Source organism: Phoxinus phoxinus (genome assembly GCF_949152265.1).
Source record: "Phoxinus phoxinus genome assembly, chromosome: 2".
NCBI classification, from domain to species: Eukaryota; Metazoa; Chordata; class Actinopteri; order Cypriniformes; family Leuciscidae; genus Phoxinus; species Phoxinus phoxinus.
Genome location: NC_136877.1, coordinates 6,612,408 through 6,637,369, shown reverse-complemented (window position 1 = coordinate 6,637,369; position 24,962 = coordinate 6,612,408). Strand labels below are relative to the sequence as shown.

Below are 24,962 nucleotides of genomic sequence, written 5' to 3'. Positions count from 1 at the left end.
CTGACATCTCCATTGACTGTTATAGAATGGACAAACCAGCCAAAAGAAACTTCCAATATCTTATTTTATGTTGTGCAGAAGAAAGAAAAACATACAAATTTGGAAATACATGAGGGTGAGTAAATGACGAAACTCCACATAATCTACAGTAGCAGCTTGATTCCTCTGTGACAGATATGAGTTTAATCCTATTTGGCTATTTGAATATGATTTAAAATCATCTTTTTTTAAGGGAATGAATAATACAACAGAAATCAAACAAGGGCATGACCTTCAGTAACAGTATGCAAAACTCACAACCTGTCTGATAAAAGTACTCTAAACTATTTGACAAACTCAGCCACATAATGTTTTTGGCTAATAACTAAGTGGCAGATATATATTCCTATCCTAACTGTAAATACATTACATTAAATTTAATAATTTAGCAGACGCTTTTATCCAAAGAGACAAATGAGAACAATCAAACCAACAGTATGGCAACAATATGGAAGTACTGTAGGAAGGACATTTCACCAGCAGGGAACAGTCCAGGTAACGGTCTGTGAAAGTGATTGTGTGCCTCTTTAGGATGGCACCACAAGACACCATTTCACTTGCAGAACGCAACCTTTTAGAGGGTACATAAGTCTGCTGTAGTGAGTTTAGTTATTGTGGTGCAGAGCCAATGGCTGTTTTGTAGGCAAACAACAGTGCCTTGAACTTTTTTGCGAGCGGCAATTGCAAATTTTTGGATGTGCAAGTTTATGAAGAGAGGTGTGACATGCGTTCTCTTCGGCTTGTTAAAGACCACTCTTGCTGCAGCATTCTGGATCAGTTGCAGAGGTTTGACAGTATACATGCTGAAAGGCCTGCATAGTCCAGTCTGGATAGAACAAGCGCTTGGACAAGGAGTTGTGTTTGCTCTGCTAGGAAGGGCCTGTGCCCGGTTGCATAAAGCACCTTAAGTTTTTCCCTTAAGTATGACACTTAAGGGGCGATTTCCCCTTACCTAAGAGAATAACTTAAGGGTGTTGCATATAATCTCTTAAACGATTCTCTTAGGTAAGGGAAACATTTAAGTGTTTCACAACAGCGATCCTGGATTCACGTTATAAAAGTCTGTTGTTGACATAGATACGCAAAACACTAACACTAGCGGGAAGGAGCCCCCACAACCCGGTGAACCACTCTGCTGACAGACGATTTATGAACGTGGAAAACATCTCCCACTATCGTCTGAAAACTCCCAGTTGCAAAAAAACGCAGTGCTATAAGCAGTTGTAACACCTCAGGTAAAGAGTGGTTGCGATGTGTGACACGGTCAAGGTCGCCGTCTAGTTTGTTAGTGATGTCAAATATTGCGCGTCGATCAAAACGGTATTCTTGCAACAATTTTTCATCGCTAAGATGGTCCAAAGGGTTCTCCCTATCCCTAAAAATGATTCTTGGCACATAATAATCTTCAGCTGGTTCCATAAATTCAGCCATGTCGTCTTATTTTTTGTCCGCGTTACTCTTAAGGTTACGATTTCCAAACCTTAAGTTATACTTAGGGAAATGACCGTTAAGGGGTTTTATGCAACACTCAACGCTTTTTAAGGGATTACTTAAGTGAAAAAACAGCATTTAAGGGAAATTCTAAGTGTTTATGATGTTTCACTTAAAAAAAAACTTTAAGTAACACTTAAGGGTATTTTTCTGCAACACCCTTAGGTTTAAGGGAAACATAAGGGCAAACTTAAGGGAAAATTTCACTTAAGGTGCTTTATGCAACCGGGCACTGTTCTTCCTAATGTTGTATAAGGCAAATCTGCAGGACTGTGCAGTTCTAGCAATGTGGTCTGTGAAGTTTAACTGATCATTGATCACAACTCCAAGGTTCCTTGCTGTCCTGGATGGAGTTATGGTTGATGAACCTAGTAGAATGTGTTAGTGTTGGGTTGACTGAGACCACAACCAGCTCTATATTTGCAAGGTTGAGTTGATAGTGGTGGTCCTTCATTTAGTAAGAAATGTCTGTCATGCAGGCTGAGATGCGAGCAGCTACTATCGGATCATCTGGCTGGAATGAGAGGTAGAGTTTTGTGTCATCAGCACAGCAGTGATAGTAAAGACTATGTTTCTGAATGACAGATCCCAGTGATGACATGTAGATGGAGAAGAGAAGAGGTCCAAGCAATGAGCCCTGGGGCACTACAGTAGCTAGATGTTGAGCCTCTAAAGCCTCTTTCACACAGAGATTCCGGAAAATACACGGATAATGTAACCCGGGATTTGTCCCGGGATCGTTTGATTTTGGTTCATTCACACTGCCAGTGATTTTCCGGGATCTGTGAGTGCGTCCACACACATCCAGATAAGATCCCGCAAAGACATGTGACGTCAGCATGAGACGTGTAACGTATGCGTCGAAAACATGTACTTTAACGTATCGCGTATCGTTCCACAAAGCGAACGATCTCGGCTTCAGCGCGGATAGTAAGGAGCTCCCTGGTCTCTGCTTCGTTCCAGTTTGCAGACATATTTGTTGATGACGAGCACAAACTTTCTAGAGTCGCACGATGGCATGTGCGTCATCAGTACGATACTCCCCTTACGGCATTGATCCTGGCTTTTGTTCACACAGGGCGCGTTCCGGGACTGATCCCGGCAATGTTACTAGGTCCCCAACGTGTTTGCGTTCACACAGAAGGCACTCTGGCAATTTCCCGGCAATTTCCCGGGATCAACGCGCTGTGTGAAAGGGGCTTAAGACACCTCACTCCTCCAAGACTCTGAAGGACCTACTGTACCTGAGAGGTAAGACTTGAACAATTGGAGTGCGGTTCCTAAGATGCCCTTTGTCATAAGGGTTGACAGGAGAAAATCTGGTAGTTAACTGTGTCAAAAGCAGCAGTCAGATCCAGCAAGAAGCTGCTCTTGCCAGTCTTAGAGCTTCAATAACCAAATCTCAGTTGAGTGGCTGCTATTGAAACCAGACTGGTTGTTGTCCAGGAGGTTTTTCTGTATAGACTTGGTGGAACATGACTCGTTCAAGTGTTTTTGCAATAAATGGAAGATGTGATGCCGATCTGTACTTTTCTAAAAGTGCTTGATTTAGAGTGGGTTTCTTAAGCAGTGAGTAAATACTTTAGCATGACCAAAACGAATGTACTATTTAGCTTGCTTCATTTTCACACTTGAATTTCACATACACATGAAAGAGCACAGAACTGACATGTTGAGTTACCAAGCATGTAAGTGGAGGGCACTGGTGGCAGAGCAAAAGATTAAAAATAATGAAGCACTGGTGAGTCTCTGACCCCCTTTAGGGCTTGGTACTTATATTTCAGGAGTATTCTGTACATCACAGCACATTTACTGGCATCAATCTTTTGCGCCACCCACTTCAAGGCTGTAGACAAGGCCTGATGCTTGTTCCCCTGCGGTGGGGAAAACGCCAACACGCATTTATACTGCCGCAGTGTCACATATCAGCTTCAACACAAAGAACGGGGAGATCAGTGTCATTCTGAATCAGAGTGCAACGTTTCTGCCACAGTCAACGTGATAGAGATTTTACTGTATGGAAACATTGTTCTCTCTGCCTTTGTTAAAAATATTTTATTTTGCCTAAGTACTTTTCGTAATCATTAGTGTTGAATGCTAAGCATCACTATCGCTATTGCCCCATGTTTTACTTGTCCTGCACAGTTTGTTGCAGGATAACGTGCGTTAAACAACACTTTTATAGGTGATCAGGCAATTTTCAACTGGCAGATGATATGGTAAATCCTGTAGGCTTACATTGAAGGAGGAACCTGAGCCAGATCTAGAGAACAGAATATCATAGACTTAGGGTTGGACTTTATTGACTTGCTAGGAACATTTACCCGAACGCCCTTACAAACACCTACACAATGTGTTCAGTCAGGTAACCAAAAATGTGTATGTGGTAACATCTAAACTGGTCTTTATTCAGGTTAGAAATGTTATTTATATGACTAAATCAACCTGAAAATATGGAAATAAAGAAGTGCATATTCTTACATTTAACAGCATAGCAACCACACCTGAACACCCAAGTAACCACACTGAAAAAAAGTATAGTTGTGGCACCTTGTGAAGCACTACTAACTTTTCTTTAGAAAATGTAATTCACTGTCCTTACCATTATATTTAGCTACTATATAATAGGAATGACTATAATAAATATCTAAATTAAGTTAGCCCAGGCAGGCGTGCCTTAGTTTCTGCGTTCAAGCTGGTGGTGCGGCACGCCAGGTCCATGAACACACGGGTGTGAGCCTCGAGGGAAAGTTTTCCTATTCCAAGCAGAAAAGTAAGTCCATGGTTTACTCACTTTGAGGGTCCATCTTTATGTCACTAAACATGTTGATAAAAGTTCACAAAGATGATGATGAATGGGAAACATTAGGTATCTTCAATAACAAAACTCAGGAAAATATCACAGAATATACTTCACACACATGTTACCCTTGACAAAGAGGGAGAACTGAAGGCTTAAGTACACCAAGCAAACAAGATTATTAACGAGGTGATTGACAAGGCACAGGTGAATGGGATAACTGATTAAACAGACTGATGAAAACTAGGGCCCGGTTTACACGTACATGGTTATTTTGAAAAACGGAGACATTTCCCTTCGTTTGTGCCATTCGTTTACACGAAAACTGAGAATTCGCCTCTGAAAATGATTGTCTCCACAGAGTGGAGATTTTGGAAAACTTTGTTTGCACGTTTGCATGTAAACTGAGAAAAAGTTTTGAGTTTTAGGCAGCCGACGTCACAGTATGTGACTATTTTCGGGATTCTGATTGGCTTACGTGGGCTTGAGCTTCTCGTTACACTGCCAGCTACAGGTTTGGCATGCTCTTGACGGCATATACACGGGTTCGTGTAAACGAACACTTATCTGAAAACTGACAGGTGTGCACGATGTCATTTTTGAAAACGGAGAGGGGTGAAATGTCCGTTTATGAAAATAGCCGTCCACGTGTAAACGTAGCCTAGGTCACAGAACAGAACCAAAAAATTAAAACAACAAAACAGGGTATACTCGTTACAGAAACTTATCTCAGATGTCTTGAAAACATCAGGGTGAAATATAAATATCTTCACTATTTAGACCATATGCTGCCATTTTGTAGCCATTAAAACATAATAAAAGAAGAAGGAAAAAAAAAAGCATCTTCATGTAAGCTAACTCTCAATCACCAATGGCTAACTTTGGGATAACCTGTTATTTATTAAAAAAAAAGAAGTAATATATAATAAAGCTATAATTGTATTCACCAAGATACCTTTAAGTAGACTATGATTGGATTTTTAAGACATGTCCTGCTGTGAATTTGAGTGTGATCAAATATGATCATGATCTTCCTCATTTTTAAAGCTTTCGGCAGTTTTAAACCAAAATGTCAAAATAATTTGCTTAGCTCTTTCAAGATACTTTCAGTATCTTTATTCAATATACTTTTTTTTTTTTTTAAACGAGGAATCACGTTTTACTGATTGATTTATAGAGAAGAGATCCCGGGCCGCAGCAAGTCCTCTGTGAAACACTCCATCTGTTGACTGCTGATTATAACATTGATTGTACAAGCAACATTCACATACTGCTGTGAAGCTTGGGTAGCACCACAAAAGTGGATTTGCAGTGTATATATGCAACATGAAACTTATGGCTTATGTAAATCAATTCTTCATAAATGTCTTGTAGTAGCTCTTTAGAGACCAAGTTAGCCCTTTTGTTGCTTAAAGTGATATTTTAAATTTTGCATTGTCTATGCTTTTTGATGGTATCTCATTCATCTGAAGCTATTCGTGGAGCACCACTATTCATGTCCCAGTAGAATCAAACATTATTTGCTCACATGTGTCTATGGGATTTATATAATGAGATAAAAATGAGTTTCCTGAGACTGTACCCATGGGGTGGACATAAAATACAGGCTTCATCCTGCATCCCACATAAAATTCATCCTGCACATTATTTTTATTATTTTTTGCATCTGCTTTGGCCACACACACACGCACGCACGCACACACACACACACACACACACACACACACACACACACACACACACACACACTAACTATTATTATTATTATTAAATAATTCTAACAAAACAAGAATGGAAGCATGGAAAATGTAATTCTCAAATCCAAATAATTTGGCAAATTGTATCCATAAATATGGGCACAAAGATAATGCTAATGGCTTATACAGACAATTACATATATTGTTGCTTACAAGTGTGCTTGACTTCTTGTATAAATAATGATTTCCTTCAACCCAACACTTCCTAAGTGCCAAAATCCTGTTATGATGGTCCCTGTGTTGTACAATGTTTTTATCTAAGTAACACTTGCGTTTGGTTTCAGGATCTGAATTCACTTTTTTTTGTGATATGTGTCTCAAGTGATATTCCTATATTTATCAGCTATAACAAAGTCTACAAGAAATAAACAGCTTGTTCTTAAACTGTGTAAATGAATGTCAAGCATAAAGTCTGCTGTTGTTACAACCTAAAACATGGACACTTTCAATTTGATAAAAGTTTGTCATCTATTGTGCTATTCAAATTATTATTATTATTATTATTATTATGTCATCCCCAGTGTTGTTAAGTGAATGTCCATTTTACAGTGACCTTGTTACATGTTACATTTAATTAAAACTATAAAATGATGCATAATTACATCCTAACCCTGGTATGAAGTTAATTATAATTACTCAGCACTTAAATGTATAATTACAATGTAACAAAGACACCTTGAAATAAAGTGTAACACAGAATTTTCATTTTTGAGTGAACTATTCCGGCCGGGTACACTTAATTTTAAGGTGTCATTGTGTGTAATTATATATTTAAGTACTGAGTAATATTGATTAACTACATGCACTTACTATAGGGTTAGGGTGGTTTAGGGTCTGGGCAAGTTGCATGTACTGTAATTATGCATGATTTACAGATATTGCTATGGCAAGCAAATGTAAGATTTGTAACAAGGACACTGTAAATTAAAGTGTTACCACTATTCCTTTAATGTGTAAGGGAAGGGCCAAGAGCTTAATTATAGATGTAATTACATAAATTAATTACAGCTATAATTACATGCAGACATTTAAAAAATAGATATTACTTTTAACAATGTAAAAAGTAAAAACATGTATGTAAAATAGATTTGTGTGAAATGTTGGTAACACTTTATTTTACAGTGTCCTTGTTACATGTTACATACGCATAGTAGCTAATAACAGTAAATTATGCATAATTACATGCAACTAACCCTAAACCAAATCCTAATCCTACCCTAACCCTATAGAAAATACATGTTTTAATATTACTCAGTACTTAAATATATAATTACACTGTAACAATGACACCATAAAATAAAGTCCAACCGAAATGTTTAATATAAATGTTACACAGTGTTGAACCTTAAGTATATATATATATATATATATATATATATATATATATATATATATATATATATATATATATATATATATATATATATATATATATATATACAAAAATATATATGAAACATTTGGGAGTTTCTGTCTTCATAAAGCACCTCCTTACTGTTACTGGATCATTGTGCAATTGGTCCCATAGATTACAGCTCATCTCATTGGTCAACAGGCTCAGGATCAAATCACACACACTCGCGCACCTTCACTCTCCTTCCTATACCGCTGCAGATGGAGGACGCGGCGAGTCGTGTTGGAACAAGACGATAGTTGCACATTTCAAGTCGTTGGAATCTGTGGCAGAATGCAGCGCGGGCTGTAGTGTTTGCGTCAGGCGCGAGGACCGAACTAGCGCGTGATTCTCCACCGGAGCGCATGCAGAGTTGAGGACAGGCGCACTTGTCCGCTGTATCTCGGACTCTATATGGAGGGATGTCGGAATGGCTTGCACCAGGAGAACCAAAACTTTGGTGTCTACATGTGTGATACTAAGTGGCATGACCAACATAGTGTGTCTTTTGTACGTCGGATGGGTGACTAATTACATCGCTAATGTGTACATCAAAGTGCCGATGCCTGTCCCAGCCAAAAAGTTGGAAGGCGACAGGAAAGGAGAAACTCTGCGGATTATAGAGCGACTGGATCGACTGGAGATTGTAGTTAATCAGCATATACAAGGTAAGACAATGTGTGGTTAATAATTGTGCATACAAATATGACGTCTAAAAATGTTCACAATGAGAATTGGCTAAAGCTGACAACCACAAATTCAGCAATATGTGCCAAAAAATAAGTTAAATGCCACTTTCCACGAATAGAGGACCTTAAACGTTTTTTTTTATTAAGCAAATGGTGATTGGAAGGGGTGTTTAGATAAATATTAGAATAAAATAAATAAAATAGAAATTTGCATATGCAAGATTAATATGTCTCACAGCACGGGCTAACTAGTTTTGGACCAAATAAATAAATAATACATTAAATAACAGTTTTTAACGGTTAACAATAGCTAGGGTATAGTTGAGCTTGATTAATGCAGTCAACACTAAAAACGGAGATATTCATATTGTAGCCTAGGCTATATTTGTTTTCAACCAAGCTATAGAACTGGTATAAATAATCAAAGACTTCTAAAGTGAGACTGGCCAAAATGCTCATAGATTTACAATTATTTTCACACTATTAAGCACTATATCATATCTTATATCCCATTTATGAATTATTTTCCTATATATATAACCTTTCATTGATAATTCAACAGAATTTTCGCCCTTACAAAGACTTATCATGCTAACCAGTTACCTGCAAAATGTATAGCATTTATTGTAGCTACTAAAACCGTGTGCATTAAGCTTTCAGGGACTTTTTGTACAGTTTTTAAACAGCATTTGCTCTTTGAAAAATACCTTTTAGTAGCCATAATTTCCTCAAAATTCTTTGGTAATGCTGTTTAGCAGGCAAAGAAAAAGAAATTCTATACAATGACAAATATGACAAGTTTGTAAATATACTATACAGTATGGGATATATGTTTTGTTCTTGTAACTGTAACTATAGTAACTTCAGTATTTTGTAGACACTGTGGTTACATACTTGTCTGTACTGTGGACATACATGACCTGGAGAGAGGGTTGCTCTGAAATAGCAGTCCATTGTGGAGAGTTTCTTCCTCTCAGGTGATAAACAGAAGAATCTATGGAATTCCATCATCATGACCTGAATATCAATTGAACATCTGTCCTGTCCTGTTGAATCAGGTTGATTGCACCTTGCCTCTTCTTTAATGGCACTTTTCTGCAGGTGTGACCTCCACTCGTGATCTGGCAGCTTCACAAAGACCACTGATGATTGCAAACTCCTCTCCTTCTCTCTTCAGAGACTCTTGTTTAATGAACTTGGCACTGGCTGAACATTAATTATGAAAAGTGACTGATTGCTTCTGTCTGTACAGATAGTTTAGATTTTCAGCACTTCTTTCATCCTCAATCCATTTGTTATTTGATACGCTCTTATAAATAAGCGTTCTTAATTGGCATTTAGGGTTCAACGAATAACCTTTAAGCTCAATGCATTGCACTTTATACGTTCTTTATAGTGGAAAAGGGTTCTTTGGATTATTTAAATATTCTTCACAATAATAACTTTTTTTTTTTTAAGAACTTTTCACCAAAAGGTTCTTTGGCCTCCTTTTGGACCCTTGATTTTTAAGAGTGGATACTTCAATTACATGTTTGAGGTCAAAATTGGGTCGTTTGTGAATATATTGCTTGATCTTTATCATATTCGTGCAAAAGCAAATGGTGGATTCTTCCTCTTGCAATACAGCCTAACCCACCATCCCAGTAAAAGCATCTGCCAAATGAACAAGAAAGCATTTGTAGTTTCTCACTGTTGCACAAGCATTATTCCGGATTCGTTTTCAGCTACTTCGGAAAGTACTAATTTGTTGCAGATCTGAGAGAACACAAGCAATTTGCTGTTCTGTTTCTGCTTTATTAGTCTACAACATGCACAGCATGATTTGTCTGCTTCACTGAATATCTTATGAATAGAAATCCTGTGCTGTTCAAGAAAGTCTTCAATATAATTCTATTAATGGCATCCTTTTGTGATTTGTCATAAAAGACACACTTCATTGTTAGAGAGATGATTCTGTTGTGCTTACTAACTGTTGATATGGGTTGCTGACAGGCAGTGTAGCGCTCAAACTGAGTCAAGGGTGCAAACAAACCTCGCTGAGCTGAGAGGCAGCCACAGATGATAACTAGAGCAAACATTCCCGAGCTACAGACGCAGACACGTTGAGCTGTTTGGCAACGGCTGTGGGCTTCAGTAATGGGCTTGGAGAAGAGCGTTAGTGAGCATTTTTGGGTTTCAACACTAGATCTTTTGTTTCATGGCATGGATTGTTGACGTTTATCTGAGATACCTTGGTCTTTTCAGATTAGTAATAATTTTTTTTATAATTGAAGTGAATGGGTAGCCATGAAATCAAAGGCCCTTTTACACCTGGTGGATTTTGATGCATTTTGGTCGATGGGATCAAAAGTGTGCGATGCTACACTCTAAAAAATGCTGGGTTGTTTTAACCCAATTTTGGGTCAGATATGGACAAACCCAGCCATTGGGTTACATTTTTTAATTTAATTTTTGATCTAACGTTTGGGTTTGTCCATATTTTACCCAAAATTGGGTTAAAACAACCCAGCATTTTTTAGAGTGTAAATACAGATGTAAACTGGGTCTAAAGTGTTTCCACCGCGGGAACTTTCCCCAGGAACTAGAAACTTTGGGCTGGTACTCGGTGTGTTTACACCGCAGGAACCAGGGTCTAAATGAAGTTCCGGGTAAATATTTCCCCCTCCGAAAGTCCCTGCTGGCGAGGTAGTACTTTCTCAAAGTTCAGGAACTTTCAGGGGCGGGACTTGTGCGCTGAACATGCTGATTGGTTGTGTTCACGCCGCATTTTTACTGGAGGACTCCACGCAGCATTCTATTTTAACCGGCATTTTTAAAAATCTATTGCGGTTCGTGGCTTCATGCATTAGTTGTCTGTCTGCAAATATTTAATAAAAAAAAACACAGCTGGACCGACGACGAGGTTCAGGCTTTATTAAGCTTATTTGTGTAACAGGACATTTTCTGCGCGTTCGTCCCAGCCATCTCACATTCAATGTCCGCATCACAAACACAACTACAGCACAGTTTGAATCTCCTCCATAATTATTATAAATGTGGCGCTCAAAACTGATTACTGTCCGTCGCAGACTGGGAGGAGCAGTTGCGCGCATTTTTTTATTATCTTCCCGGTACTTTAGACCGCGGTGTAAACGCAGAAAGCAACCGGTCTGGGGCAAAAAAAGTTCCTGGGAAAAAAGTTCCGGTGGAAACGTGGCTTAAAATGTTTTGAGCTTGTCCACTTTCCACTACTTCCAGGTAGTGAAAAACACATTAGACTGGATTGCTTTCGTAGTGTAAACCTAGCAAATAATTTTGCATTTAAAAGACGTCTACACTAAAAACTGCTGGGTTGTTTTAACCCCACTTTTGGTCAAATATGGACAAACCCAGCCATTGGGTTGATTTTTTATAATGCATTTTTAATCCAATGTTTGGGTTTGTCCATATTTGACCCACAATTGGGTTGAAACAACCCAGCATTTTTTTAGAGTGTAATAGCCGTCCAAACACAGCCCTGGTGTCTAGGCTAAAACAAGGCAAAATTTGGGTTGTCAATGAAAATTTAATAGACGTCTAAACCATAGCCCAATAATAGAACATGAACATGTCAAAGAAATGAAACCAAACATCTTATCACTGTTGACTTTGCTTACATGATGGAATATCATACATATCACAAGTTATTTTGGCAAAAACAACATTATTCAAGGTTATATTGGCTAGAAGTGGGTTACTCATAGGCGGACTATAGCGGGTCTATAGTTAACTAGACGGTGAAATGACGACTATTGTTTGCTGGGAACGCTCATGTGATCGAATATGTTCAAACAGCCACAAAAGACCGTCTTCTCTCCGTCTACTGACTTCATGCGCAAACATTATGGGAAGCGCGCTAGGCTAGCCAGACGGCTGTCGGCTGAAGACCCAAGTTTGGTTTGAAGACGAAAAACATATCAAGCACAATGTTATCTCTCCATTCCTGGTTTCTAACACACACACACACACACTCACAGCTGGTCTTGCGGCTGTTAGAGAAGAAACGAAAACTGATGTTCTCCGTATGTTTTTCCGTCGTCTCCGGTTGGGTTCATATGTAAATTGCGCGAGCTTATTTTCTCCATTAGATTGAAAGTTCTGAAAAAATACATTTACCTGCACATAAACCCTTCCCTTGAAGAAATCAGGACATAAGTAGTTGAAAGTGGACACAAAAGGTGGATTAAAACACCAGGTGTAAACAGGAATGTGTCTCCCTCGTCTACTTGTGATCAGATCGACCAAAACGCATCTTCAGGTGTAAACAGTAAAAATTGTCAAAGTATCAAGTTATGCTTACCATAGATCTTTTTTCACTCCTAATCTGTAAAACCCCATTATAAAAGCATTGGAAAATCCCAAGTGAACCACTGGCAAATTCTTCTTCTGTGTTTTGACATCATCCCTTCAGCATTATCCCCATGGACAAAATCAATTCCTGCCCTGCATAATTTTTTTTTTCCAAAAGCTGTTTCACTCAGATATACATGACAACAGAGAAGAAAAGACGATCACAACTTCGCAACTTCTTTTTCATGCCGAGAAGTGTTGAAATACTCACGGTTTCAATAGTTTTCCACTATACATAAACATGTGTTTACATGATTTTAGTGTGAACAAATCATTCACACTAATGCTTTCACCATACAATTGATCAGCTTTTCCTGGGAATCAACCTTTATATGACCTTGCCGTTAAATCACTTACTGCTGTTTTCTATGTAAAGACATATCCACTTTTACAACTTATTTGCTGTGAACCCATAAAAAAGACTGTACAAATGTTCAGAACAACTTTACAGCTCAAACTATGCACATTTTCTCACAAAAGAATTAAAGGGGTCATGACAAGAGTCTTGAGCTTTAATGTGACCCTGGATCACAAAACCAGTCACATGTCGCACGGGTATATCTGTGGCAATAGCCAACAATACATTGTACGGGTCAAATTATCGATTTTTCCTTTATGCCAAAAATCATTAGGATATTAATTAAAGATCATGTTCCATGAAGATATTTAGTAAATTTCCTATTTTTGTGAGGGAATGCAGCACAATCGCAGACATAAATGAACAACTTTAAAGGAGAACAACTTTAGAGGAGATTTTCTCAATGTTTCCATTTTTTGCACCCTCAGATTCCAGATTTTCAAATAGTTGTATCCCGGGCTAAATATTGTTCTATCCTATAACAAACCGTACATCAATGGAAAGCTTATTTATTCAACTTTCAGATGATGTATAAATCTCAATTTTAAAAAAATTGACCCATGTGGCTGGTTTTGTGGTCCAGGGTCACATATAAGAAGCCTTTGTACCAAACATTAAAACATCCTGCAAGTTTCAATCAAGCTCCAAAAATGGCTCATTTTGATATCGTGGGATTTGTGACATCACACAGGCAAAAAAAACATTTGCATATGACTGGCTCCAGAGCAAGACGAATAGTTTTACATCATTGCACTGTAGGCCCCGCCCACTGGCGTTCAGTCCCTTAATGAATGACATTTGCCTGACTCGCATCACATCAGACACTTTTGTTGGCAGATGAAGCCAATTGTATTGGATCTGACAGCAGCTGCATCACAAACCGTAAGTAAATGATTTCATAATGCTTTGTCAGTAAAGGACGGTTTTATATGATAATGTTTTCAAAACACTTACTCGCATGAAATAGCGAATGGGCGTTGATAATGTTTCCTACGCAATGACGAGTGGCCGTTTACCACAAACCCTTAAAAACTGATCATTTCAGACAGAGAGTCAGAATATATTTGTTATTTTATAAATTTGGAATATGTATTTTATAAATTTGGAATAAATTTGGAATTTGTATCAACAGTGAAACTCAGGGAACATATAGAAATAAAAATAAAAACATGTCATGACCACTTTAATGTAAGAAACATTTTAACGCTTCACATTTCTGCTTAACAATTGGCACCGTTGACTTCCATTGTAAGTTCCTCATTGTGACCTTGATTTTTAAAAGAAAATTAGGGATGAGTGGTATTTAACATTGAGCTTAACTTTACCAGAATATTGCTTTATCTGCATTCATCTTCCAAAGGGCAGAATGACTTTAGTCCACTGTTAAGCGCCAAATCTGTATCTTACAATACAGTGCCGACAAAGGTTGCTCTGCACTTCATGATCCCAGACTTTACATCGCTTCTCTCTCTGTTGCATACAAGTGTTTTCCAGAATGAATGATTTATGTGGAAGAGGTGCATGCCAGCTGTGGCTCCACCACCTGGTACAAACAGCCTGGAGGATGGCCTGCCTGATCTCCCTGTCATCCTCAAGCTGAGGAAAATGCAGCACGCTTCTGCACAGCAGCTCTTTAGCGCTGTGGTGGATTTTCTGCTGAAAGCCAAAGAGAAAGAACAACAGAATCACTTAGTCCCTCTTTCAATTGTGTAGTTACATTGTGTAGAGGAGCGAAGGGAAGCGGACATATTCTCAGCTCATAACATTCTGTTTATCTCATACCGTTTGCATTTAGCTTTTATGCAAAGTGCTGCGCCACATTTAAACACATCAAGAAAACAGCATTTCATGGCAGCTGAAGGATGCAATTCTGCAGAAGAAGAAGAAGCAGGAATAGAATTGCTGTGGAATAGGATTTGAACATTTTCTAGATCCTGCTATTGATTATGACAAACACTCTTTGACATAGAACAGAAAAGTATTCACATTTTTTAACTGTAATGTTGAAGTCAATATGAAATTCGAAAATGTGACGAATTGTGAATACTGGATTTTCAAGAAAAAAACAATACTTCGACAGCATTTATTAATCTTAGTTAATGTTCATTTCAATGTTTACTAATACGTAATTAAATTCAAAATTTGTATTTGTTAACATTAGTTAATGCACTGTGAACTAATATAAGCACACATTAATAAATATTGTAACAAATGTATTGCTCATTGTTAGTTCATGTTAGTTCATTCAATATCTAATGTAAATGAGACCTTATTGTAAAGCGTTACCGAAACATTCCTTGCATATTTGTACTTGGCTATTGAACTTTAGTCCACTTGTTCAGACAGTTTGTTGGCTAGATGAGAAATTCTCACCATTGTTTATTGTTTATTCATTGTTTCACTTTTCCGGGTTCATCCGTTCTGATTTCAAGTGCACATATATGAACACAATGGACAGAATTTATTTTAGAAGTTAGTTATGGTATTACCACTTTAAAAACACCCACATCAAAGCAGTAAGTTGTAAGCAATTGACAAAAATAGTTATTAATTCAATTCTTAGACTATGAATAAGTTTGTCAGCTAGGTTAGTTTGGTTTTTTATCAGAAACACGTTTTTAAAAACTTTTTAGAAGTGTAGCTTTTAAAGAACCTGAGGGAACACACTATTATTTTTACATTTTGCTCATTAAGAAAGCCTTGTTACAACATAAATGTAACGGACATGAAGAAAAGCTGCAGGTCACATTGAAATTCATTTGAGAAGTTATGATGTGCAGTCAGTGTTATTATTGAGGTTAATGTAAAAGTGTGTTGAAAGATACAAATGACTGCAAACTGATTTTTCTCTATTGTTTATTATATGTGACCCTGGATCACAAAACCAGTCACATGTCACATGGTATATTTGAGGCAATAGCCAACATTGTATGGGTCAAAATGATTGATTTTTCTTTTATGGCAAAAATCATTAGGATATTAAGTAAAGATCTTGTTCCATGAAGATATTTAGTAAATTTCCTACCGTAAATATATAAAACATTTATTGTGAGTGAATGCAGCAAAATCGCAAACATAAATGAACAACTTTAAAGGAGATTTTCTCAATGTTTCGATTTGTTTGCACCCTCAGATTCCAGATTTTCACATAGTCATATCTCGACCAAATATGGCCATATCCTAATAAACCATACATCAATGGAAAGCTTATTTATTCAGCTTTCATGTGATGTATAAATCTCAATTTCTAAAAATTGACCCATGTGACTGGTTTTGTGGTCCAGGGTCACATATTTCAGTGGCGTAGGTGAGAAATGTTGAGCTGTATGACCTATTTATGAACGTTAACTAACTGTGATGTAGTCAGAAGGAATACATGTTATGGAATATTTGATTTGAAGAGTCAAGCGGATGACACCGTCTCCAAGGACTGCGTTTGCTTTTTCAAGAAGCTGTGATTTCTCATTTCCTCTCATCCTCCGCTCCCTACGAGTCTCCTCTAATAAGCAGCGGGTTGGGGTTAATTACCTCAACAGAAAGGCATGGAAACGCAGCAGAGATGCTGTACACGGCACACCTCGGAAGAGACTCGAAATTTTTCACGTTGCCCTCATCTGGCCTTTTGACTGACAGATGGCTGTGTGCGTGAGGAGCCTCGGCACGGCTGATTTATGGCCTCGCTGGAGGGTTTATCCTGTGATAATCACAATGAGCTCTGTTAAACAAAGACACGGCAAAGCCCCTGATCCAGAAAGACAGGCTATTAATCAGTACAGCTCACATACGACATGAATTTATAGTGTTTTAACACACTTAGCACTTGAAAAAAAGTAGTTGGGTAGTAACTAAGTTCTATACTGTGGTCTCTCAATGTGTTTTGTATAAGTCAAATTTCTGTAACTTAGCAAGATGAAGTACCATAGGCTTATTCGGTGTAATAATGCGTCGCTGTTCCTCTGGACACCCCGTCTGCGAAACCTCTGGTCACTGTGCAATGTTGGTTTGGTGGACTCAGCAGGCATTGTGCCTCAGCAGGCAATGACTTTGGGCATTATGCCATATCTAACGCTGTTTGAAAATATTTATTCAATCCTGTACGGTGCCCGAATACCCATATGCTAAATCTGGCCTTGTTGAATTCAGATGCATTGACAGCAACATATTCTAAAACTCAATTTCAACTTCAAGTAGCAGTAGCTCTTGACATTGATCCATATTGGTCGATACTGTATATTTAATTGTGCTGCTCATTTCTCCTATTTTTACATTACATTTAGTGGTAATTTAAAGGGTAACTTTTGCCAAAATTGAACCTAGGCTCTTTGTTAATCTACCCGAGTCAAACATTCGTGTAAAAGCATAATTAGAATGGAAACGCCACTTTTAAGATTGACCGTATTTTCGTTTTAGGTCAAAATGCCTTTTGAATGGGAGTGCATGGGGCACTACAATGATAGCATCAAAATCGCTATTTTTTAAAACACTAAGGAGGCTCGACACAACATAAAACTGTGCTCGAAGTATCACCAGGGGCTCTTGAGCATTGACTACATTGTTTGTGTACACAAAGTTTACTAAAATGAAAGGTTTTTTGAACAGTCAAAAATAGTCGATCTGTATCACTGAATCATTTCATTATTATATGAGGATCCTTTTTCAAATACAAGGTCAATATTGATTTTCACTAACGACAAAACAACAAATTATCCGTGAATTTATATGGAAACAAGCTTTAGGAGCTTTCCATCTTTACTCTCCTCGTGTTACGTTGCATTCGGAGATCGACTACTTTTGACTGACAAAATTCCAGCCACCGGAAACACTAACGGATAAAGTAAGTCGTACACAACCTTTCTTTTTAGGAAACTTTGTGTACACAAACAATAAATTCAATGATGGAGTTCATGTGTAGAGCCCACAGTTTCATGTTGTGTCGAGCCTTCTTAGTGTTTTAAAAATAGCGATTTTGATTCTATCATTGTAGTGCCCCATGCACTCCCATTCAAAAGGCATTTTGACCTAAAACGAAAATACGGTCAATCTTAAAAGTGGCGTTTCCATTCTAATTATGCTTTTACTCGAATGTTTGACTCGGGTAGATTAACAAAAAGAGCCTAGGTTCACTTCCTCCTGTCCCGCGCCCAGTTTGATGACCTGCTGTCCCGCATCGGAGCGATCATAATCCTATGTCCCTTTATGCCACATGAAGCAAGCAGGCTCCTGATTTGTTAACGCGGCACAAATTGATGCAGAAGTTCAGATTTTTCTACTCGGGCGGCCGACGCGAATTCGCGTCAAACGCATGAATGCACAAAAAGCACTACATGAATCATTCACGCGTAACGCGCTTAACGCGCCGCACTCTATGCCTCATTCGCGCTGCAGGATTTTTTTACGCGCATAACGCGTCTTTGCATTGACTTCACATTGAAATCACTCGCGCCTGACGCGCTATTCGCGTCCGGTGTGAACGCACCATTAGGGTTCGTATCACAGGTGCTGAGGAAGATTCGGAGCTGAAATTCAGATATGGTAATAGTGTTTCCTTTTACGACACGTGCTGTAGGTAGTAGACCAATCACAACAGACTGGGCCATCTGACCAATCAGAGCAGAGGACGCTCTCTTATCGAGCTGTTTCAGTATCGTGAAAAGTGGTGAAGTGCAATGTATATTATGAGAAAATTTACGTTTTTTTTTTTTTTACCTTGGATGCATGTAAACCCCTTGTTGGGAACTCCAAAACAACATTAGGAACCTTTAAAATCACAGATCTAGACGTCTACAGAGATTTCCAACACAAAGGTTTTAATAAAATAATAAACACAGGATAATCCAGGACAAAGTAACAGTGTGCATAATACACAAACTACACTGAACTGAGGAAACAAAGAACTTAAGTGCACACTGAAAACGAACTAAAAGTCTAACAGGTGTGATGATCAGATTAATTGCCATAGTAACTAAAGAGAGCGCGAAACTCGAACAAAGACAGTAGGATATGATACAAAACAAACTAAAAGTCCATGATAATGAAAATTAAATCAGAGAAGGCTGCTAACAGAATGAAAAAACAACAACCAAATAGCCAGTACTTTATATCTAATATAATCAGAAGCCACGCTTGGCTGTAATTGGGTGTTAGAGCGACACATTAAGACTTCATGAATAGAATTGCTCGCTTCATTTCCTCTGCCTCTGTTCGTTGCCTTGAACTTTGCAGTAAAAAAAATAAAACCTACCATTTTATCCGGCTGATCTGTTACCCTTTTAAAACAGGTCATTCCAGGGGTATAAGCCTTAAATGTTTTTTTTTTTTGTATCTGCAGCCATAACTACAACAGTAATGCTGTTTAGTTTTTATTGTATTGTGTAAGACAAATGCTTTTAGCCTGCTTGTCTTCTCGATTCAGTTCTGTAAAGACAATAACACACTATTTTCCTGCTCTTCATGCTGAGTGCACACTCATGCACAATGGAAGGTTATGCAGTATCTCAAAAGCTTTCATGCTGCGATGATTTGAATAGGTTAGAATTAAAGCAGCACAATGCGAATGCCTGCTTGTTCTGTGCCATGCATCTGCTTTTCATGGAATAAACTATTTGACCTAACTACAAAAAATAGGACAGAGTTAACATACCTTGATGTAAACAAAATAAAAATTTGCATTCATTATAGCGCTCTAGAGTAAGTGGATTTGCATGTCTGTTCAACCCAGATTTAACGAAGTTGTGTGGACAAAAAAAAAAAAAATCCAGTTCATTAAATATTTATCCATGTTCAAAACATTCATAGATGTTATGCTTGGAAAGCTTAAGGGGAGTCAAAACATGGTATCACAGTAGTCAACCTTATTTTGCAATGTCGACTGAATCTCTAATAGAGAAAGTAACCTGCTGATATCAGGGTCCGCCACACTGCGAAAAATGCACAAGTGCAAATTTTCTTATTTAGGAATCCGAACTCCTAAAGGTGCAGGAGGAACAGTTGGCATGCTGAAGAGCAAATTGAGGTCATGTTTCACTATAAAGCACAGTCACCGCCTGCCTGCCTTTGAGAGTGCTGTGAGGAAAGACATCATAACTATAAATATTTTGCTTGTCATGGCACTGAGACAGATTAATAAAGTTGGATTTAGCAGCATCAGGCTGGCATGGTTTGGATCCACACTTGTCCCTTCAAAGGGAAGGGTCACTGGGAACCAATATAGAGATTTTCTGAGTGATCACCTCAATGGAACCATGACGGAACATTTCTATCCATGTCTATAAAGTTCTGCGCGCGATCTACTGACGACATGCAAATTAAAGAACACAGACGCATAATTTCCATAATCACCAACGCAATCTACCAAGAGCAGCGCAAATTAAAGTCTGGTTTAAGAAATTTTTGGCCGTTAAATAACAGCGCAAACAGCAATAAATTGACTAGCGCAAACCTCAGTAAATCGTGTTGCGTAATTCATTTAAATAGTCTCCTCCCATACATTTTGTGTCTGAAAGGGAAACTCCTACAAATGCATATGCAATATGGTCAGCCCCAGTAATAACCCTGTCCATGCCTTTTCAGCGCTAGTTTTTCACTATGTGTGACAATCCTGACAGTAGTAACGTCTCGGTTACGGATGTAACCCTCGTTCCCTGAGTAGGGAACGGAGACGTTACGTCGAAATGACGACGAATGGGGTTCGCTTAGAAGCCTATCCTCTCCGAATATTAATAAAACGAGCCAATGGCAAGCAAATGCCATGGGTCTGCTGAATTTGCATAGCGTAACTCCGCCCCACAGTGTGGGTATATAAGGAAGTGAGCCGGCAACATGCAGATATGTTTCTTCGCTGAAGGAGCCAAGCTGAACTCAGGCTGTTCCAGCGGTACAGCGGAAGTGGCAGGAAGACGTAACGTCTCCGTTCCCTACTCAGGGAACGAGGGTTACATCCGTAACCGAGACGTTCCCTTTCGTTGTCACTTCGAGTTACGTCGAAATGACGACGAATGGGGTTCCCAGTCCAATCACGCCACCTCGGCTGTCTTCCAGTGCCCTGCTTAAGTCTGAGCTCCCTGTCGTGAGACTAGCACGGACGAAGGACTCCTACTTAACACAGGAATACCAAGGTACACTGGGAAGCATATCACAGTGGAAATATGGAATCAGTGCCCGCCCGAAGGGGGGGGGGACTTAAGAAAACACATATGACCCGGAGGGGGGAGCATACGGAGAACACTGGGGTGTCCAGCCCGTAGGGTGGAGTATTTCAACCCCAGGGGTGGCAGACTGGCTTGCCAAGGGAAAGACACATGCTCGAAGGAGGCTTACAGTGGAAATACACACGTGGGGGTCGCCCAGCGGGGGAACCATGCACATGGTGGCACCTAGCCAACGCGAAAGCTGCCGGAGGCATAACTCTGGCGTTGACGTCAACAGCGCTGGAGGAACTCAGGGCTTATCAGGCTCACCTGAGGAGAATATCGCACGTATCCAGTCCGTGGAGTGGAATGGCGAGCAAGCGAAGACACCTGAGCGGGTCCTAGCACCGGCTGGTTGAAGCGAGTACTCGGGAGGACACTGGCTCCACTCGGAGATTGTAGAATCTGGCGAATGTGTTGGGTGTCGCCCAGCCTGCAGCTCTGCAGATGTCTGTTAGCGAGGCGCCATGCGCTAGAGCCCAAGAGGAGGCCACACTCCGGGTGGAGTGGGCCGTCACACCAAGGGGGCACGGTCGACCTTGCTGCTGGTAAGCCAAAGCAATGGCGTCCACTATCCAGTGAGACAACCTTTGCTTGGAGAGAGCCCTTCCCTTCAGCTTCCCACCATAACAGACAAAGAGCTGGTCTGAGGTCCTGAAACATTGCGTTCTGTCTACGTAAGCACGGAGGGCGCGTACTGGACAGAGCAATGCCAAGGCTGGGTCTGCCTCCTCCAGGGGCAGCGCTTGCAGGTTCACCACCTGGTCCCGGAAGGGAGTGGTGGGAACCTTGGGCACATATCCAGGCCGGGGTCTCAGGATCACGTGAGAAAAGGCCGGCCCGAATTCCAGGCACGCTTCGTCTACAGAAAATGCGTGCAGGTCCCCTACCCTCTTGATGGAGGCCAGAGCAACCAGGAGCGCTGTCTTAATTGACAGGAACTTAAGCTCCACTGATTGCAGAGGCTCAAAGGGAGCACTCTGCAGGGCAGTTAGTACCACTGAGAGGTCCCAAGAGGGAACGAGAGGAGGGCGAGGAGGCTGTAGTCTCCTCGCTCCTCTCAGGAACCTGATGACCAGGTCGTGCTTTCCCACGGACTTACCATCAACTGCGTCGTGATGTGCGGCGATAGCGGCAACATATACTTTCAGGGTGGAGGGAGACAGCCTTCGCTCCAACCCATCCTGCAGGAAGGAAAGCACGACACTGATCGGGCATGATCTGGGGTCTTCTGAGTGAGAAGAGCACCAAGAGACGAAGAGGTTCCACTTCAACGCGTAGGCATGTCTAGTGGACGACGCTCTAGCGGAAGTGATGGTAGCCACCACCGCTGGTGGTAGGGTACTCAAACCTGCCTCGTCCCGTCCAGGAGCCACACGTGGAGGTTCCAGAGATCGGGACGAGGGTGCCAAAGGGTGCCCCGTCCCTGAGAAAGGAGGTCCTTCCTCAGAGGAATTGGCCAGGGAGGTGCTGTCGCGAGGAGTACAAGTTCGGAGAACCAGGTTCGGGTGGGCCAGTGCGGCGCAACCAATATGACCTGCTCCTCGTCCTCCCTGATCTTGCACAGGGTCTGTGCAAGAAGGCTCACTGGGGGAAACGCATACTTGCGGAGGCCCCGGGGCCAGCTGTGCGCCAGAGCGTCCGTGCCGAGCGTGCCCTCGGTCAGGGAGTAAAACTGGGCGCAGTGGGACGAGTCGTGGGAGGCAAACAGGTCTACCTGTGCGTCCCCGAACTGATCCCAAATCAGCTGGACCGCCTGGGGATGGAGTCTCCATTCTCCAGGAAGAGGCTGAAGCCGTGAGAGCTCGTCGGCTGCACAGTCCAGGTCTCCCGGAATATAAATGGCTCGAAGCGACCTCAGATGCTTCTGACTCCATAAGAGGAGGTGGCGGGCGAGTTGCGACATACGGCGGGAGCGTAGACCACCTTGTCGGTAGATGTACGCTACTGTCGCGGTATTGTCTGATCGGACTAGTACGTGCTGGTTCTTGAGCAGCGCCCGGAAGCGGTGCAGAGCGAGACGTACTGCCAGCAACTCGAGGCAATTGACATGCCATAGGCGGTGGGGTCCTGTCCAGGAGCCCGCGGCAGCATGTCCATTGCACATGGCACCCCAGCCCGTGGAGGAGGCATCCGTTGACACAACAACATGCCTGGAAACTCGTTCTAAGGGCACTCCGGCCCGTAGAAAGCTGAGGTTCGTCCACGGGGAGAAGGTCTGACGGCAGGTCGGAGTAACTGGTACTCGGAGCTTGCCCTGGTGCCATGCCCACCTCGGGACTCGATCGTGAAGCCAGTGCTGAAGCGGTCTCATATGAAGCAATCCGAGCGGCGTTACCGCGGCTGCAGATGCCATATGCCCCAGGAGCCTCTGAAAAAGTTTCAGTGGAACCGCACTCTTGCTCTGGATTTGTCTCAGGCAAGTCAGCAGTGACTGCGCGCGTTCGCTCGTAAGCTGCGCGCACATGGCGACCGAGTCGATTTCCATACCGAGAAAAGAGATCCTCTGCACGGGGCAAAGTTTGCTCTTCTCCCAGTTGACCCGAAGGCCCAGACGGGCTAGGTGCCGGAGCACTAGGTCCCTGTGTTCGCAAACCTGGTCCCGAGAGTGAGCTAGGATTAGCCAGTCGTCGAGATAATTCAGGATGCGAACCCCGTGTTGCCGTAGCGGCACAAGGGCTGCCTCGACGACCTTCGTGAAGACGCGAGGAGACAGGGCCAGCCCGAATGGGAGAACCGCGTACTGGTATGCCTGCCCCTCGAAAGCAAACCGTAGGAACGGTCTGTGTCGAGGAAGAATGGAGACATGAAAGTAGGCGTCCTTCAGGTCGATCGCTGCAAACCAATCCTGTGGCTGCACACATTCGAAAATGCGCTTGGCCGTGAGCATCTTGAACGGAAGCCTGTGAAGGGAACGGTTCAAGACGCGCAGATCCAGGATTGGCCGTAACCCACCGGTTTTCTTGGGGACAATGAAGTAGGGGCTGTAGAAGCCGGACCTCATTGCGGCTGGAGGGACGGTCTCGATCGCACCCTTCGCCAGCAGGGTGGCGACCTCCGCTCTCATGACAGGGGCATTGCCACCGACCATAGTGAAGCGGACTCCCCTGAAGCGGGGAGGAGACCGCGCGAACTGAATCGCATAGCCGAGCCTGATGGTTCGCGCGAGCCAGCGGGACAGGTTGGGAAGCTCTAACCAGGCTCCCAAGGACTGTGCCAGTGGGGTCATGCGAACGACAGACGTCCCCCCGGGGGTGCAGCGAAGCGGCATGACCGGCCCGGACGTGGGTGGCATAGCGGCCCGGTGTGGGGGCACGGTCATTAGCCGCGTCCTGCCAGAGGGAGCCAGGGAAGGACCAGCGTTCCACGGGGGCGTGCTCTGGCAGGGGTCTGGCGACAGAAGGGGATGAGAGCGGCGGGGCCCGTGGGCGGCGCGCACTGTCATTCCCTTCTGGGGGCTCAGAGATGGGGATATCAGTTCTTTCTTTAACCACATTAGGGTGCTGCCCACCCGTGGGTGAGCAGCGGGGAGTGGAGAACAAAAGATTCTCCCCCGGCCCTCCACCGGGGGAAGGAGTGGTCCTGCTACCATCTCCTGAGAAAAACTGACAGCCATCTCTGAGCAGCCCGTCTCAGGAGCGCCGCTTGGCCTGGCGTTTAGCGGGGCGCGGGGCTGGAGAGGGCTGGGGCGCCTGCCTGCGGCGTCCTCCACGACGCGGCCCGGGTGAAGGCTGCTGCTGGGGCCGTGCGGGAGGGGCGGGAGCCGCGGGAGGGCGCCCTCGGCGGCGAGCAGGCTGAGGCGTCTGAACCGACGGCTGGGTGGAGGCAGCAGCGGGCCGTCGGGGCAGAATATGACGGATAGCCTCAGTCTGCTTCTGGGC

At 42.0% G+C, this 24,962-nt stretch overlaps 1 protein-coding gene across 1 annotated transcript in view; it reads left to right on the top strand.

Annotated features, from left to right (window-relative positions):
* Window positions 1–7,594: 7,594 nt before the first annotated feature.
* Window positions 7,595–24,962, top strand: part of galnt18b (UDP-N-acetyl-alpha-D-galactosamine:polypeptide N-acetylgalactosaminyltransferase 18b) — a 108,765-nt gene continuing 91,397 nt past the window's right edge. Inside the window, exon 1 of the mRNA XM_079588250.1 lies at window positions 7,595–8,148. Within this exon, the coding sequence (XP_079444376.1) occupies window positions 7,911–8,148 (238 nt within the window). The 5' untranslated portion in view covers window positions 7,595–7,910. The remainder of the gene's footprint in view (window positions 8,149–24,962) is intronic.